This window comes from Prunus dulcis, chromosome 7 (assembly GCF_902201215.1).
Source record: "Prunus dulcis chromosome 7, ALMONDv2, whole genome shotgun sequence".
Taxonomy (NCBI): Eukaryota; Viridiplantae; Streptophyta; class Magnoliopsida; order Rosales; family Rosaceae; genus Prunus; species Prunus dulcis.
This window is the reverse complement of record NC_047656.1, coordinates 13,120,205-13,131,837: the sequence shown is the minus strand read 5'-3', so window position 1 is coordinate 13,131,837 and position 11,633 is coordinate 13,120,205. Positions and strand designations below refer to the sequence as shown.

Sequence of the window (11,633 nt, the reverse complement as noted above, 5' to 3'; positions counted from 1 at the left end):
CACCCACAGCAATCTTATCTTTTAGAGAAAATACAAAAAGACCAGTAATGACAATAGAGCCAAGACCTTTCTATAGCCCCACAGTTGGGTGAGAGATGAAATTGGAACTGTATTGGTCTCTCATGCCTGCATAATGCTTGCAGACCAAGCTAAAGAATATTTGGAACAATTCCTTTTCGTATTAATGAAGATCCACCAAAGACACTTAATACTGTGACTATTGAGACGTCTTTTTCTCATTTATGCACGCATGAGAGGCTTGATATATTAGTCTATAGCCCTACAACTTTATTGGTCCAGCACCAACAGCTGTGAGCTACAACACCACAACCAACCAGCCATTTGAGTAGGTGGTGGGTACCATAACACAATTCCAGCATTAACGCATTTTTTTGTGCGGATACAACACACTTCTTACTACTTGCAACATTTTTTGTGTGGATATAGGAAATATTCTTAATTACGTGAGATACAAGAACATTGCCACATGCGAGCATTTTGTGTGGGGATATACAAAATGTATATGATTCATGATCCTAGTTAAATTTTGGTGGCCTAGAAAAACATGGATTGAATTATGTCTAATTCTACTAGGACCAAATGTAGTCGGATTATGAATCATGCCAAAATGTTGGGACGAAGTTGGATTGGATTATATCTCATCCTACTATGCCATGTAATAGCGCATTTCAATTCATCTCACCCCTTAATCATGTGTGGTACCAAACACATAATTGGATTAGTGTTATCATTCCAATCCAATGCAATCCAATTCAACCCTATAATCTAATCAAATCCCAATCACTAAACATGGACTCAAGATTCTTAACTAATTGGGCTATAAGTTCCTGCTTCTGAGCACCAACTGTAATGCTTGAAAGTTAAATTAAACTCAGCCGAAAAGAAGTTAGTGGGCTAATGAAAAGCCCAAGAAAGAGGTTGACCTCAAAACCCATGGGCTATATAGTGAAACAAGACTCTGACCTCAAAACCCAATGTGAAGTACTCTTTTTCTTTTAGGTTTTAAATTTCCAAGGACAAAAGACAAAGAGGGTTTAAGAAGGGTTTATGATAAAAAAAAACCAGGTATTTCTAAGACACTGAAAAATTGAAAATGGCAAGGCGCGTCTGTCTTCTTCCTAAATCCCCATTCACTGCCCCCAACAAATCCCAAAATCTCATCTCAGTCCCTCTCTCCTTCTCTCTCTGCACAGACTCTGCTGCCGGCCAAACCCATCAACCACAAATCGAAGACCAAACAGAGAACTACAACCCCACAAGCCTCACCAACCTCCAAGACCAACAACGCCATGAGCAAGTCAGAAAGCTCCGAGTTCTCCTCCAACAGGGTCGTTCTGAAACTGCAAGGAGGCTCATCAAGTCCCTCATCCTCCCCAACTCGCCCTTCTCTTCCCCCACTGATCTTTACACCCTCTTTTCTCTCTCTGCACCCTCCATGAAACCCACATTCTCTGACATGCTTTTAGCCGCTTGTTCGGAGTCTAAGATGCCGAAGGAAGCAGTAGAATTGTACGGCTTGATGAGGGAAACCGGTACGCGTCCTTGCTTAGCTTCTCTCAATGCAATGCTTGAATCTTTGGTGACTTCAAAACAGTTTGGTAAGACACTCGAATTGTTTTCGGAGATTTTTGAGTCGGGTCAGGGCATTCGACCCGATAGATTCGCGTATGGGAAGGCGGTACAGGCTGCGGTGAAGATGGGGGACCTGGAAAGGGCTGGTCAGCTAGTGAATTCTATGAAGATGAAGAGGATGAGTCTCGGTGTGTTTGTTTATAATGTTTTGTTGGGTGGGTTGTGCAAGGAGAATAAAATGAGGGATGCACAGAAGGTGTTTGATGAAATGATTGAGGGAAAGACGGCACCAAATTTGGTTACCTACAACACGCTGATTGATGGGTTTTGTAAGGTGGGGGAGTTGGAGAAGGCGTTTGAACTGAGAGAGAGGATGAAGGACGAGAATGTGGCGGCAAATATTGTCACCTATAATACTATGCTTAGTGGACTTTGTCGGGCTAAGAGAATGGACGATGCGAAAAGGATTTTGGAAGAGATGGAAGCTCATGGCTTTGTGCCTGATGGTTTTACATATAGTATTCTTTTTGATGGGCAGTTCAAGTGTGGTGATAGTGAAGGGTCATTGGCTTTATTTGAAGAAGCAACCAGGAAAGGTGTGAAGCTTAATCGTTATACTTGGAGCGTTTTGTTGAATGGCTTGTGCAAACAAGGAAACGTTGAGAAGCTAGAAGAGGTTTTGAAGAAATTAATGGAAACTGGTTTTGTTCCAGATGTAGTAATTTATAATACCATCGTGAACGGTTATTGTCGAAGGTGTGACATGAACAGAGCTATTTTGGCCATTGAACAAATGGAAATTCATGGGTTAAGGCCGAATTGCATCACCTTCAATACTTTGATTGACAAATTCTGTGAGACAAGGGATATGGATACGGCTGAGGAATGGGTGAAGAAGATGGCAGAGAAGGGAATTTGCCCAAATTTGGAGACGTATAACATCCTTATTAATGGCTATGGGCAGATGCGCGTATTCGACAAGTGTTTTCAGATTCTTGAAGAGATGGAAAATAAGGGGATTAAGCCAAATGTTGTGAGCTATGGTTCTCTTATAAATGGTTTATGCAAGGATGGGAGGATTCTTGAAGCTGAAATAGCACTGAGGGACATGATAAGCAGAGGGATTTCCCCAAACGCACAAATATATAATATGCTCATTGGTGGTAGCTGTACAGTTGGAAATCTGAAAGATGCTTTCAGATTTTTTGATGAGATGGCAAGCACTGGGATAACTCCAACACTTATAACCTACAATTCACTCATTCATGGACTCTGCAAGAAAGGAAGGGTAATGGAAGCTGAAGACTATTTCTCTCAAATTACAAGTAGTGGTTATAGCCCTGATGTGATCACATACAACTCCCTAATTTCAGGTTATTCTGATATAAGAAACACCCAGAAATGTCTGGAATTATATGAAACTATGAAGAATTTGGGCATCAAACCGACTATATATACTTATCATCCTCTAATTAGTGGATGTAGCAGGGAAGATATGGCATTGGCAGATAAATTGTTTAGCGAAATGCTGCAGATGGGTTTGGTTCCCGATCGGGCTGTTTATAATGCACTCATTCACGGTTATGCAGAGCAAGGAGACACTCAAAAGGCACTTTCTTTGCACTCTGAGATGGTGAACCAGAAGATTAATGTTGACAAGATGACATATAATAGCTTAATTCTGGGGCACTTCAAACAAGGAAAAATTGCAGAGGTAAAGGGCCTAGTGGATGATATGAGGGCTCAAGGATTGGCTCCTAAAGCTGATACTTATAACTTACTTGTTAAGGGACATTGTGAACTCAAGGACTTCAGTGGTGCATATTTTTGGTATAGGGAAATGTTTGAGAATGGTTTTCTTCTGAACGTCTCCACATGCAATGAGCTTACAGATGGACTTGAAAAGGAGGGGAGGTTGCGAGAGGCCGGGATCGTCTGCTCAGAAATGAGTGTCAAGGGAATGAATGACTGCAGCTCTATTGAGGATGTTGTTTCTGTTGCCAAGGTGTAGGGAACAAGAGTTAGCCAAGATAGATAGACAGTTAGAATATTGCTATTGTAAAACCAGTAGCTGTACATCTCTGCTGGGATATCCTTGAAGAAGAAATGTTGGCAGGCAGGAGGGAGCAAGAAGCTTTTCATTGTTTTGAGGACTGATAGTGTTATCAATGCGAATAAGCTTCGAGCCCCATATCTTTCTCCAAATGAAAAGGTATATTATGTTTATAACTATATTGTGAATTTAACTACTGCATCTCTCTTTTATCCTCATGAATGTAAGCCAAGAATTATGTATTTTCCGGATTACCATTCTGAAAACAACATTCTAACTTCAATTGCAAAGAAATGTAGAATTTGTTTAAACACTAGCTGAAACTCATGTAGTTTCATTTCAGTAGGTTTTCGTTTATGGTTTCATATTGGGTTGTTACTTAACACCCTGCTTGATGCCTTAGCTAAGCTAAGTTAATTTGCATCTTATGTTGTCGCAGATGCAGACTTCGCCTTGCTACGTATGCTTGAATCACACTTGAAGCAGAGTTGATCAAAGACTTACCTTCAGCTAATATACACCAGTCACTGTTTGCATCAAGACATTGTAACACAGAGGTTCAAAACCATCAAGGATGATCTATTAGTACATATTCTGTTTATTATTAAAACGCATCTATGCAAGCATTTACAACACTTTCTATGCCATTCTTTGGTAAATAATATTCCTTTGGTGGTGGTTTGCTTTTTATCACATAAATTTGCCTTTTCAATTCTTGTCAATAGTGAAACTAAAATAATTCATGAAAAACAAAACCCATCTCTGAGAAACAAAACCCAACATTTTTCTATAGCCAGAAATTCAGAAAAAACCTACTTGGGCTGCACTGCATCATCCCATCCATTTTATTAAGACAAAACCAGAACTCCTCCATACATATACTCATAAACCCAGAAACAAGACCCAAGAGAGAACAAAGCAAAAAAAAAAAACCTTAAAAGACCTAACAAGTCAAAATCACAGCACTTTGAGAATGTCCTCGGCTCCACTGGAAGTGAAGGCACCGCCTTCCTCCAAATTCAAGACCTTCACAACTCCATCTTCAGCCAAAAGCGAGTACCTTCTGGACCTCACGCCCAGCCCCACAGGCTTATCGCTCAAATCGAGCTCAGCCCCAATGGCCCTGGTGAAATCCCCATTTCCATCAGACAACAGCAGCACCTCGTCCCCGATTTTGAGGCTCTCCTTCCAGGCCTTGATCACAAAGGCGTCGTTGACCGCAATGCAGGCAATGGTGTCGACCCCCTTGGCCTTGAGCTCGGCGGACTTCTCCACGAACCCGGGGACGTGCTTCAGAGAGCAGGTGGGGGTGAAGGCGCCGGGGACAGCGAAGAGGACGGCCTTCTTGGACTTGGTGAGCTCGGAGAGAGTGACGGTCTGAACGTCGCCCGCGGAGTCGAGGTATGAGAGGGTGGCTTCTGGGAGCTTGTCGCCGACGGCGATGGTGGCGGAGATGGCGGGTTTGGCGGTGGTGGAGAAGCGGAGGAGGGGTTTTGGGTGGGGGTAGTGTTTGAGAGGGAGAGGGGTGTAGGAGAGCTTTGAAGAGAAGGATTTAGGTGAGAAAAGAGAAGATTTAGGTGCGGTGGTGGAGAGAGAGAGGGATTTGGGGGCTGCGAGGAGCCTGGAGATGGTGAGAGAGGCTGCCATTTTTGCTAGTTTTTCGAGTTTTGAGAGGAAGAGATTGACCGAGGGTGGGATTTAGTAGCTAGTTAGATAGCTTAATTAATATGTTGGGTTGTTGGGTCGGGTCGGGTTTGAGGGTTTCGGGCGGAGGGAACAATGAGAGGTTGAGAATAGATTGTTGTGGGGAAAGGGGGGTTAGATAGGAGTTTGGAGCCTTGTGATGTGGGCATCTGAGGTTGACATACCCTCCAATGCTAGACCTATCAAAATTATCAATGTGTGTGGTTTTGTTTTGTTCATTTCAATTTTTATGGTACAGTAGACTGTCATTTTCCTCCCTAAATTATCTTACTGTTCCAACTTAATTCTAGGGTTAAGTTTTTATTGTTGTTGTCAATTTAGCACTTAAAATTATATTAATAGGTCAATGTGGTAATTTTTGGACGAAAATGTGGATGAAATTTGAATAAATAAAAAATGGTAAGTGATGTAGTAACCATTTTAATATAGTTTCAGTGCTACATTGACCAACAATATTCTATAGGGTTCATCACGTAGTAACCAAAAATAATCATTTTAAATTAATGGTAATTGAGTTGTTTTTAATCATGTTATCTAAATCATACTTTTAAACACAAGCCCCCTTTCTCTCAAAAAACACTCTTTCCACCTTGAGGGGGGAAGAAGTCATTGTTCTTCCCCCCTCTCCTCTCTTCTCTCCCTCTCTTCCTCCTTTCACCTTTTCCCCCATTTTTAAAGACAAAGGGTTTTCCCTATTTGTCTTAGTTTTGTTATGATTTTCATCCAACCATTAGTGGCGGCTGCGGCTCAGCGTCGAATCTTTACCTGCATTTCGGCGTCAGATCTCCACCACCATCTTTTTTGCAATTTCTTTATGTTTGGAATAAGTTGCAGAGACTCTTTGGATTCTCTGTGTAGTTTTCACCTCTCCTTTTGTGAGAGTTTTTCATCTCTCCTTTGTGAGAGCTTTTCATCTCTCCTTGGTGAGAGTTTTATTTGTATTGTTATGGCTTGGTTTTTTCAAGCTTTATCTCTTTTTTATTATTCTAAGTTTGCAATCTTAGTTGGGATGCCTATGCCAGAGTTTCTTTGATCTTGCCTGATCGTTGGTGGAGACATACCTGATTTTCTTAATTTTGATATTAGACCGCTCTGTTATTGTAATGGCCCTTTTGTGGCTGGTTTGTATTGACCTTTTGTGGCTAGTGACTTTTTTGGCTGAATTATGAATGCAATCATAGAATTTCTCAACCAAAAAAAAAAATAAAACACAATTTACAATTGCAGATATGAACTTAGTCAAGTTGATTAAAGTGAATGTGCTTCCCACTTTGCACCCGAATTCAAATCTCTCTCTCTCTTGTATATAAAATAAAAAACACAAGTCAAAATGAATAATTGGCATCATAACTTGTCATTAGAAAGATAACAAATTTTAATTGCCACTAACCTTTTTTTAATCAAACGATATTGGAGGAGAAATATCCATTTAATTCCCTCTCAATGACAATTAACTTGCATAATTTAAATAGTTGCATCTTGTTTAATCCCCATAAGACCGAACTCAAAATCAACGGGATCTAGTCTAGTTAAAAATGACCTTGATTTGCAAGCCCGTTGTCTCACGTTCGAACCTCCATAACACCTTGGTAGTGTATGTGAGAACCCATCTCCCTCTTATAATTTAAATTATTACTTATACTATTAAAAAAAACAAAATCAAGTGTTTAAATCTTGATGTGGTGGTGACTATTTTGACCAAAGAAAAAATCTTGATGTAGTTTATAATTTGTGGTGAACTATACCATGAAATTTGAAGCCAATATGACAATGCCAATTACCAAGTTTAAAAAGGCGATTGAGAGATGTCCCTTTTCAAGCTGCCAAAGCCAGCATATCTGCATGTGTCACGTGAGATCACGTGTTGTCATTGACAGCTTGTGATATGCTTGCAAAGACCATGTCTTTTTTGTCATATCTTTTTTTTTTTTTTTTTTTGAGGTCCTTTCCTATTGAAAGGGGCGATAGCATATTAAATTCACACACACAACACGGATGCTAAGACTCGAACCCAGGACCTTGCCTGAGGGAGTAAATACTCCAAACCACTACACTAGTAGGTCTTTTGCAAAGAAGGGATGCAACACGAGGACTTCCCAGAACTAGGTCAAACGGGTTACACCCTAAACCATCAACATGCATTTTGACACACGTTAAGACACACATTTTTAACCCTAAACTGGACTACCTTTTAATTAAGCTAGAATTTCCGAGCAATTTGAAATGGTTGTCATTCCTGGTCCTTGAACGTTTTTCCCATTATAAATGCAAAGACAATTGGAAATGACCAACTCATTTTTCATGGAAAGAATTTCATTTGCTTTATGAGTATTGACATATCCAAACCCTAAACCCTAAACACTAGCAAAAGTCGTTTTTTCTTACCTCTCTCAATGATATCAAAACTCAAAACGTTGATTGTTGATTGCAAAGATGAAGTCGAAGATGAAATCAGTGATGGTAATGGTGGTGGTGCAGATTTTATATACTGGGATGAACATATTTTATAAACTAGTGGCTCAAGAGGGCATGAATCTCACCATTCTTGTTGCCTACCGGCTGATTTTTGCTCCTGCTGCTATGATTTCACCCGCCGAGAAATCTCTGAAAGGTTAATATTTTGTTAGAGCACGAAGGAAGATAAAAAAAAAATTACTACTTTAGGGGGTTTTTTTAGACTTTACAAATAGAGGCTTCAAATCATGGATCTTGTACATCATTTCCGAACCGAAGAGGTTATAGTTTTTAGTTTTCATTTTTTTAACTAGAGTATAGAGGTAAAAGAGTGAGAATGGAAATGAGAAAGAAAGGGAAGATGAGAGAGGAGGATGAGAGGATGAGTCCCAAAAGTGAAAATAAAAACAAAAACTGAAATCTATTTGAAATATTGATTTTCACTTTCAAGTTTTTGTTTTCACTTTTGTTACTCTTCTCTCTCATCCTCTCCTTCATCTCCCCTTTCAATCTCATCCTCACTCCCGTTCTCATTCTCATTTTCCTCTATATTCTAGCACAAATAATGAAAACTAAAAAATAAAATTGCTTATCAAACGGGCCCATAGGTTTTTTTTTCCCTGCACATGCTGCAATAGAATTGTATAAACATAATTTGAATGAAAGATTACTTGATTGTCTTCTTCAAATAGTAGTCAATTCATAAGTTATTCTCACCAGATTGCAATTAGAATTAGAATTATTCTCAATTTAAAGGGACAACACAACAAAACTAACACGGATGTATTGTTTCAAGCTTTTCTCTGCGGGCTATTTGGGTAACTATAATTTCTCTTCTTCTTGTTTTTATGCAAATTATTTAAACTTTTGATCATGATTTTTCTGTTTAATCAATCATTATTAGTGTGATACAAAATTCTACATGGCATGTGGAATTCATATCTCCAATAATTAAGTAAAAATTATTTCTTAATTTTAGGGGTTTACTGTCTCAAAATTTATATATAGAGAACCTAGCCTTAACATCTGCAACATATGCAGTGGCCATGTTAAATCTTGTCCCACCAGTTACCTTTATCCTGACCGTAATTTTCAGGTAATGTCCTTGCAAGGCTCCTGATTTTGACTGTGCTTAATCCATTAATTTTATTATATATTTCAGGATGGAGAAGTTTTCTATACGAACTAATGCAGGGAAAACTAAAATTCTGGGAATGGTTATGGGGTTAGGAGGGGCTATGCTCTTCAGCTTCTACAAGGGCATAGAGATTAACATATGGTCTACAAATGTTAATCTTCTCCATAATCATGGCCAACAAAACAAGGCATCACACAAAAGTTTTGAGTATTTTGTCCGGCTTAATGCTATTTTTGGGTCGCTGTGTGTCCTATGCTTTGTGGTTGATAATTCAAGTTACTTTTCTTTATTTCCTTTAAGTGTTTTTATTTCTCAAACTTTTTCTTGTTTGTTATATATTTATTTCAATTTATCAATGCAGGAAAAAATGAATAAGACATTCCCATACCCTTTTTCAAGTACGGCTCTAATGTCCTTAATGGGTTCGATTCAATCGGTTACATGAATTATAACATATCTAAAATAATTAATACTTGAACTCCTAATAGAATAATAATTAGAATACAATTAATACTGTTATTTGTTGCTACTATTAAAAGTTACACCTCGGAAGGTACATATGACAGGACCCGATCCCAATTTCACTTTGGAATTCGAGCCAAGTCCTGTGCGTGTCCGACACCTGGCGAATATCAGGTACAAATGACCTTTTTACCCTTCCTGTTACAATTACCATTAAAACTTCCCTTAGACTCCTGCCAAAAATTCGGCAGAGTCACCCCTGTATTTTGTTTAAACCCAAAATCTTCCACCTGTTAAACAAGCAAATAATTTTCCACCAACTGCCAGAATAAAACATCCAAGCATTCATCAGATCAAGCTTCCCACTAAAACTAGATATCAGAGCATTTTCTACTAATTTACAAGATTTCAAGAACTTTTACAATAAAATCATACGTTCTTGGTGGCGCGGAAGCTAGGAGTGGCCCGGTGGTGGATGCCTGCGCACTTCTACAGCCTGGGGGCGAAAAACAGGTTTGAAAATGTGAGTGGACAAAGATAATGTTCTCAAATCAATTTATAAACATAATAACCCCCAGTATAAGATAAATAGGGTTATAAAGCTATAGTTCGTCTGAAATCAAATAATAAGCATTCAATGCAATAAGTATGTGTGTACGTATCGATACAGGTATAAAAATATGCACGAATATCATAAAACTGATATAAAATAACTGAAAACCACAAGTATATAAAAATACTGGAAGTCCTTTAAAACTACCACCTAAGTGTACTCCTGAAAGATTCGTCAACTCCCCTGGCAGGTCTCGGCGACACACAGTTTATCCGAGCTGCAATCTGCAGGATTCAGGGGACTATGGTCAGCCTGATCCGTCGGCAGGTCTCGATGACACCAAGTCGACTCGAGCCGCTCTGGTAGGATGCAGGGGAACGTAGTCAGCCTGATCCGCAATCCTGGCAGGTCTCGGGGACACAGAGTCAGCCGAGATGCAAATCCTGGCAGGTCTCGGGACACCAAGTCTGCTGAGCCGCAAATCCTGGCACTCAAGGTCTGAGCGTCCCCGAAACTCGTGAGGCAATGTCAAGTGCACTGACAGTACTGTAAACAGACTGGATGTTCAAAGACATCGGTCCGTCTGAGGGTAATCACCAAATAAAGAGCGGGTACATGGTGGTTTTCAAAAATAAATAACTTTAGCAAAATCTGATTAATAACTGTAATCTCAATTCTGCTGCTATCTCATCTGATTCGAACCTCAAACTCTGTTTCTATAACTTTTAGTTTGTGTAACTAAGCAGCATAAAATTTGAGAAATGTTACTGTACTAATCATGCTCGGAAAGCATTCGATAAAACCTATTCAAAATCAAATAATGAAATTTGCCCATATAAACTCATTTATAAAACTGAATTATATAAAATCAATATAAAATCATTTATGTAAACTCATGTATATAAATCATTTATATAACTCATTTATATAAAATCATTTATGAAAGAAAGTCCACTCACTGCTGGTCCGAGCTAGCTGGACCCTTTGAAGGTCCCTCCTGTGGCTCAATCGGGCCTCTGGTGCCTGATTAACCATGAATAATAAATTAATAAACTGCTCAATAAAAGAATTAAATTAAACATCCTGCCCTGGCTCCTAAAAATGCGTGCACTTATTTTAAAGTCACTCCTATGCCCACTTTAGCCTTTCGGATAATTAGAACGGCCTTGAAAGACCCGAAACTTTACTAAGCGATAAATTACCAAACCGGCCGATCCGGAACCCCGTGGGATCCACGATCTCCGATGGCCAATCTGGGATTCTATAAAGGTTCCTCACAGAGAAAGAACCATGTTCTGCGAGTTTGGTCCGAAACAGATGGTCGGATTAGCCAAAATCGCGTTATCGCTTAAAATCCAAACCCTAGCCCCAGGGTTCGCGATTTCGGAGTATCCGGGACTCCGATTCGTAATCCGTCGAATCCTACACGATCCTAAAATCATGTAGAACGACATATCTGAATTTGGGTGCGATCCAACGGTTCGACGACACTGCACCTAGGGATCGCTCAATATGGAAAATCCGTTCGGGGCTCAAACGGACTTTAAATCGAGATCCGCGAAATCCTACGAGCTCGTGACAACATAAGGATCGCAACAAGACACAGTGCCACTACACCACCCTCGCCCACGCGCCCCAGCACGCGCCGGCAGCGATGGGTGTCTAAAGCGATTTTG

The 11,633-nt window shown here is 39.7% G+C and overlaps 2 protein-coding genes across 2 annotated transcripts; one reads left to right on the top strand and one right to left on the bottom strand.

Moving 5' to 3' along the window:
* The first annotated feature begins 1,080 nt into the window (after positions 1-1,080).
* Positions 1,081-4,336, top strand: LOC117634535 (pentatricopeptide repeat-containing protein At5g12100, mitochondrial). Its single transcript, XM_034368684.1, has 2 exons — positions 1,081-3,805; positions 4,086-4,336. Exon 1 carries the CDS (start codon positions 1,115-1,117, stop codon positions 3,602-3,604), a length of 2,490 nt encoding a protein of 829 aa, XP_034224575.1. The 5' UTR covers positions 1,081-1,114; the 3' UTR covers positions 3,605-3,805; positions 4,086-4,336.
* Positions 4,337-4,391: 55 nt separating this feature from the next.
* Positions 4,392-5,485, bottom strand: LOC117634536 (peroxiredoxin-2E-2, chloroplastic). Its single transcript, XM_034368685.1, has one exon. The coding sequence runs from the start codon at positions 5,291-5,293 to the stop codon at positions 4,604-4,606; it is 690 nt and encodes a 229-aa protein (XP_034224576.1). The 5' UTR covers positions 5,294-5,485; the 3' UTR covers positions 4,392-4,603.
* Between the last annotated feature and the right edge of the window lie 6,148 nt (positions 5,486-11,633).

Coding starts and splice junctions, on each gene's coding strand:
- LOC117634535 (XM_034368684.1), top strand. CDS start 1,115: ATGGCAAGGCGCGTCTGTCTTCTTCCTAAATCCCCATTCACTGCCCCC.
- LOC117634536 (XM_034368685.1), bottom strand. CDS start 5,293: ATGGCAGCCTCTCTCACCATCTCCAGGCTCCTCGCAGCCCCCAAATCC.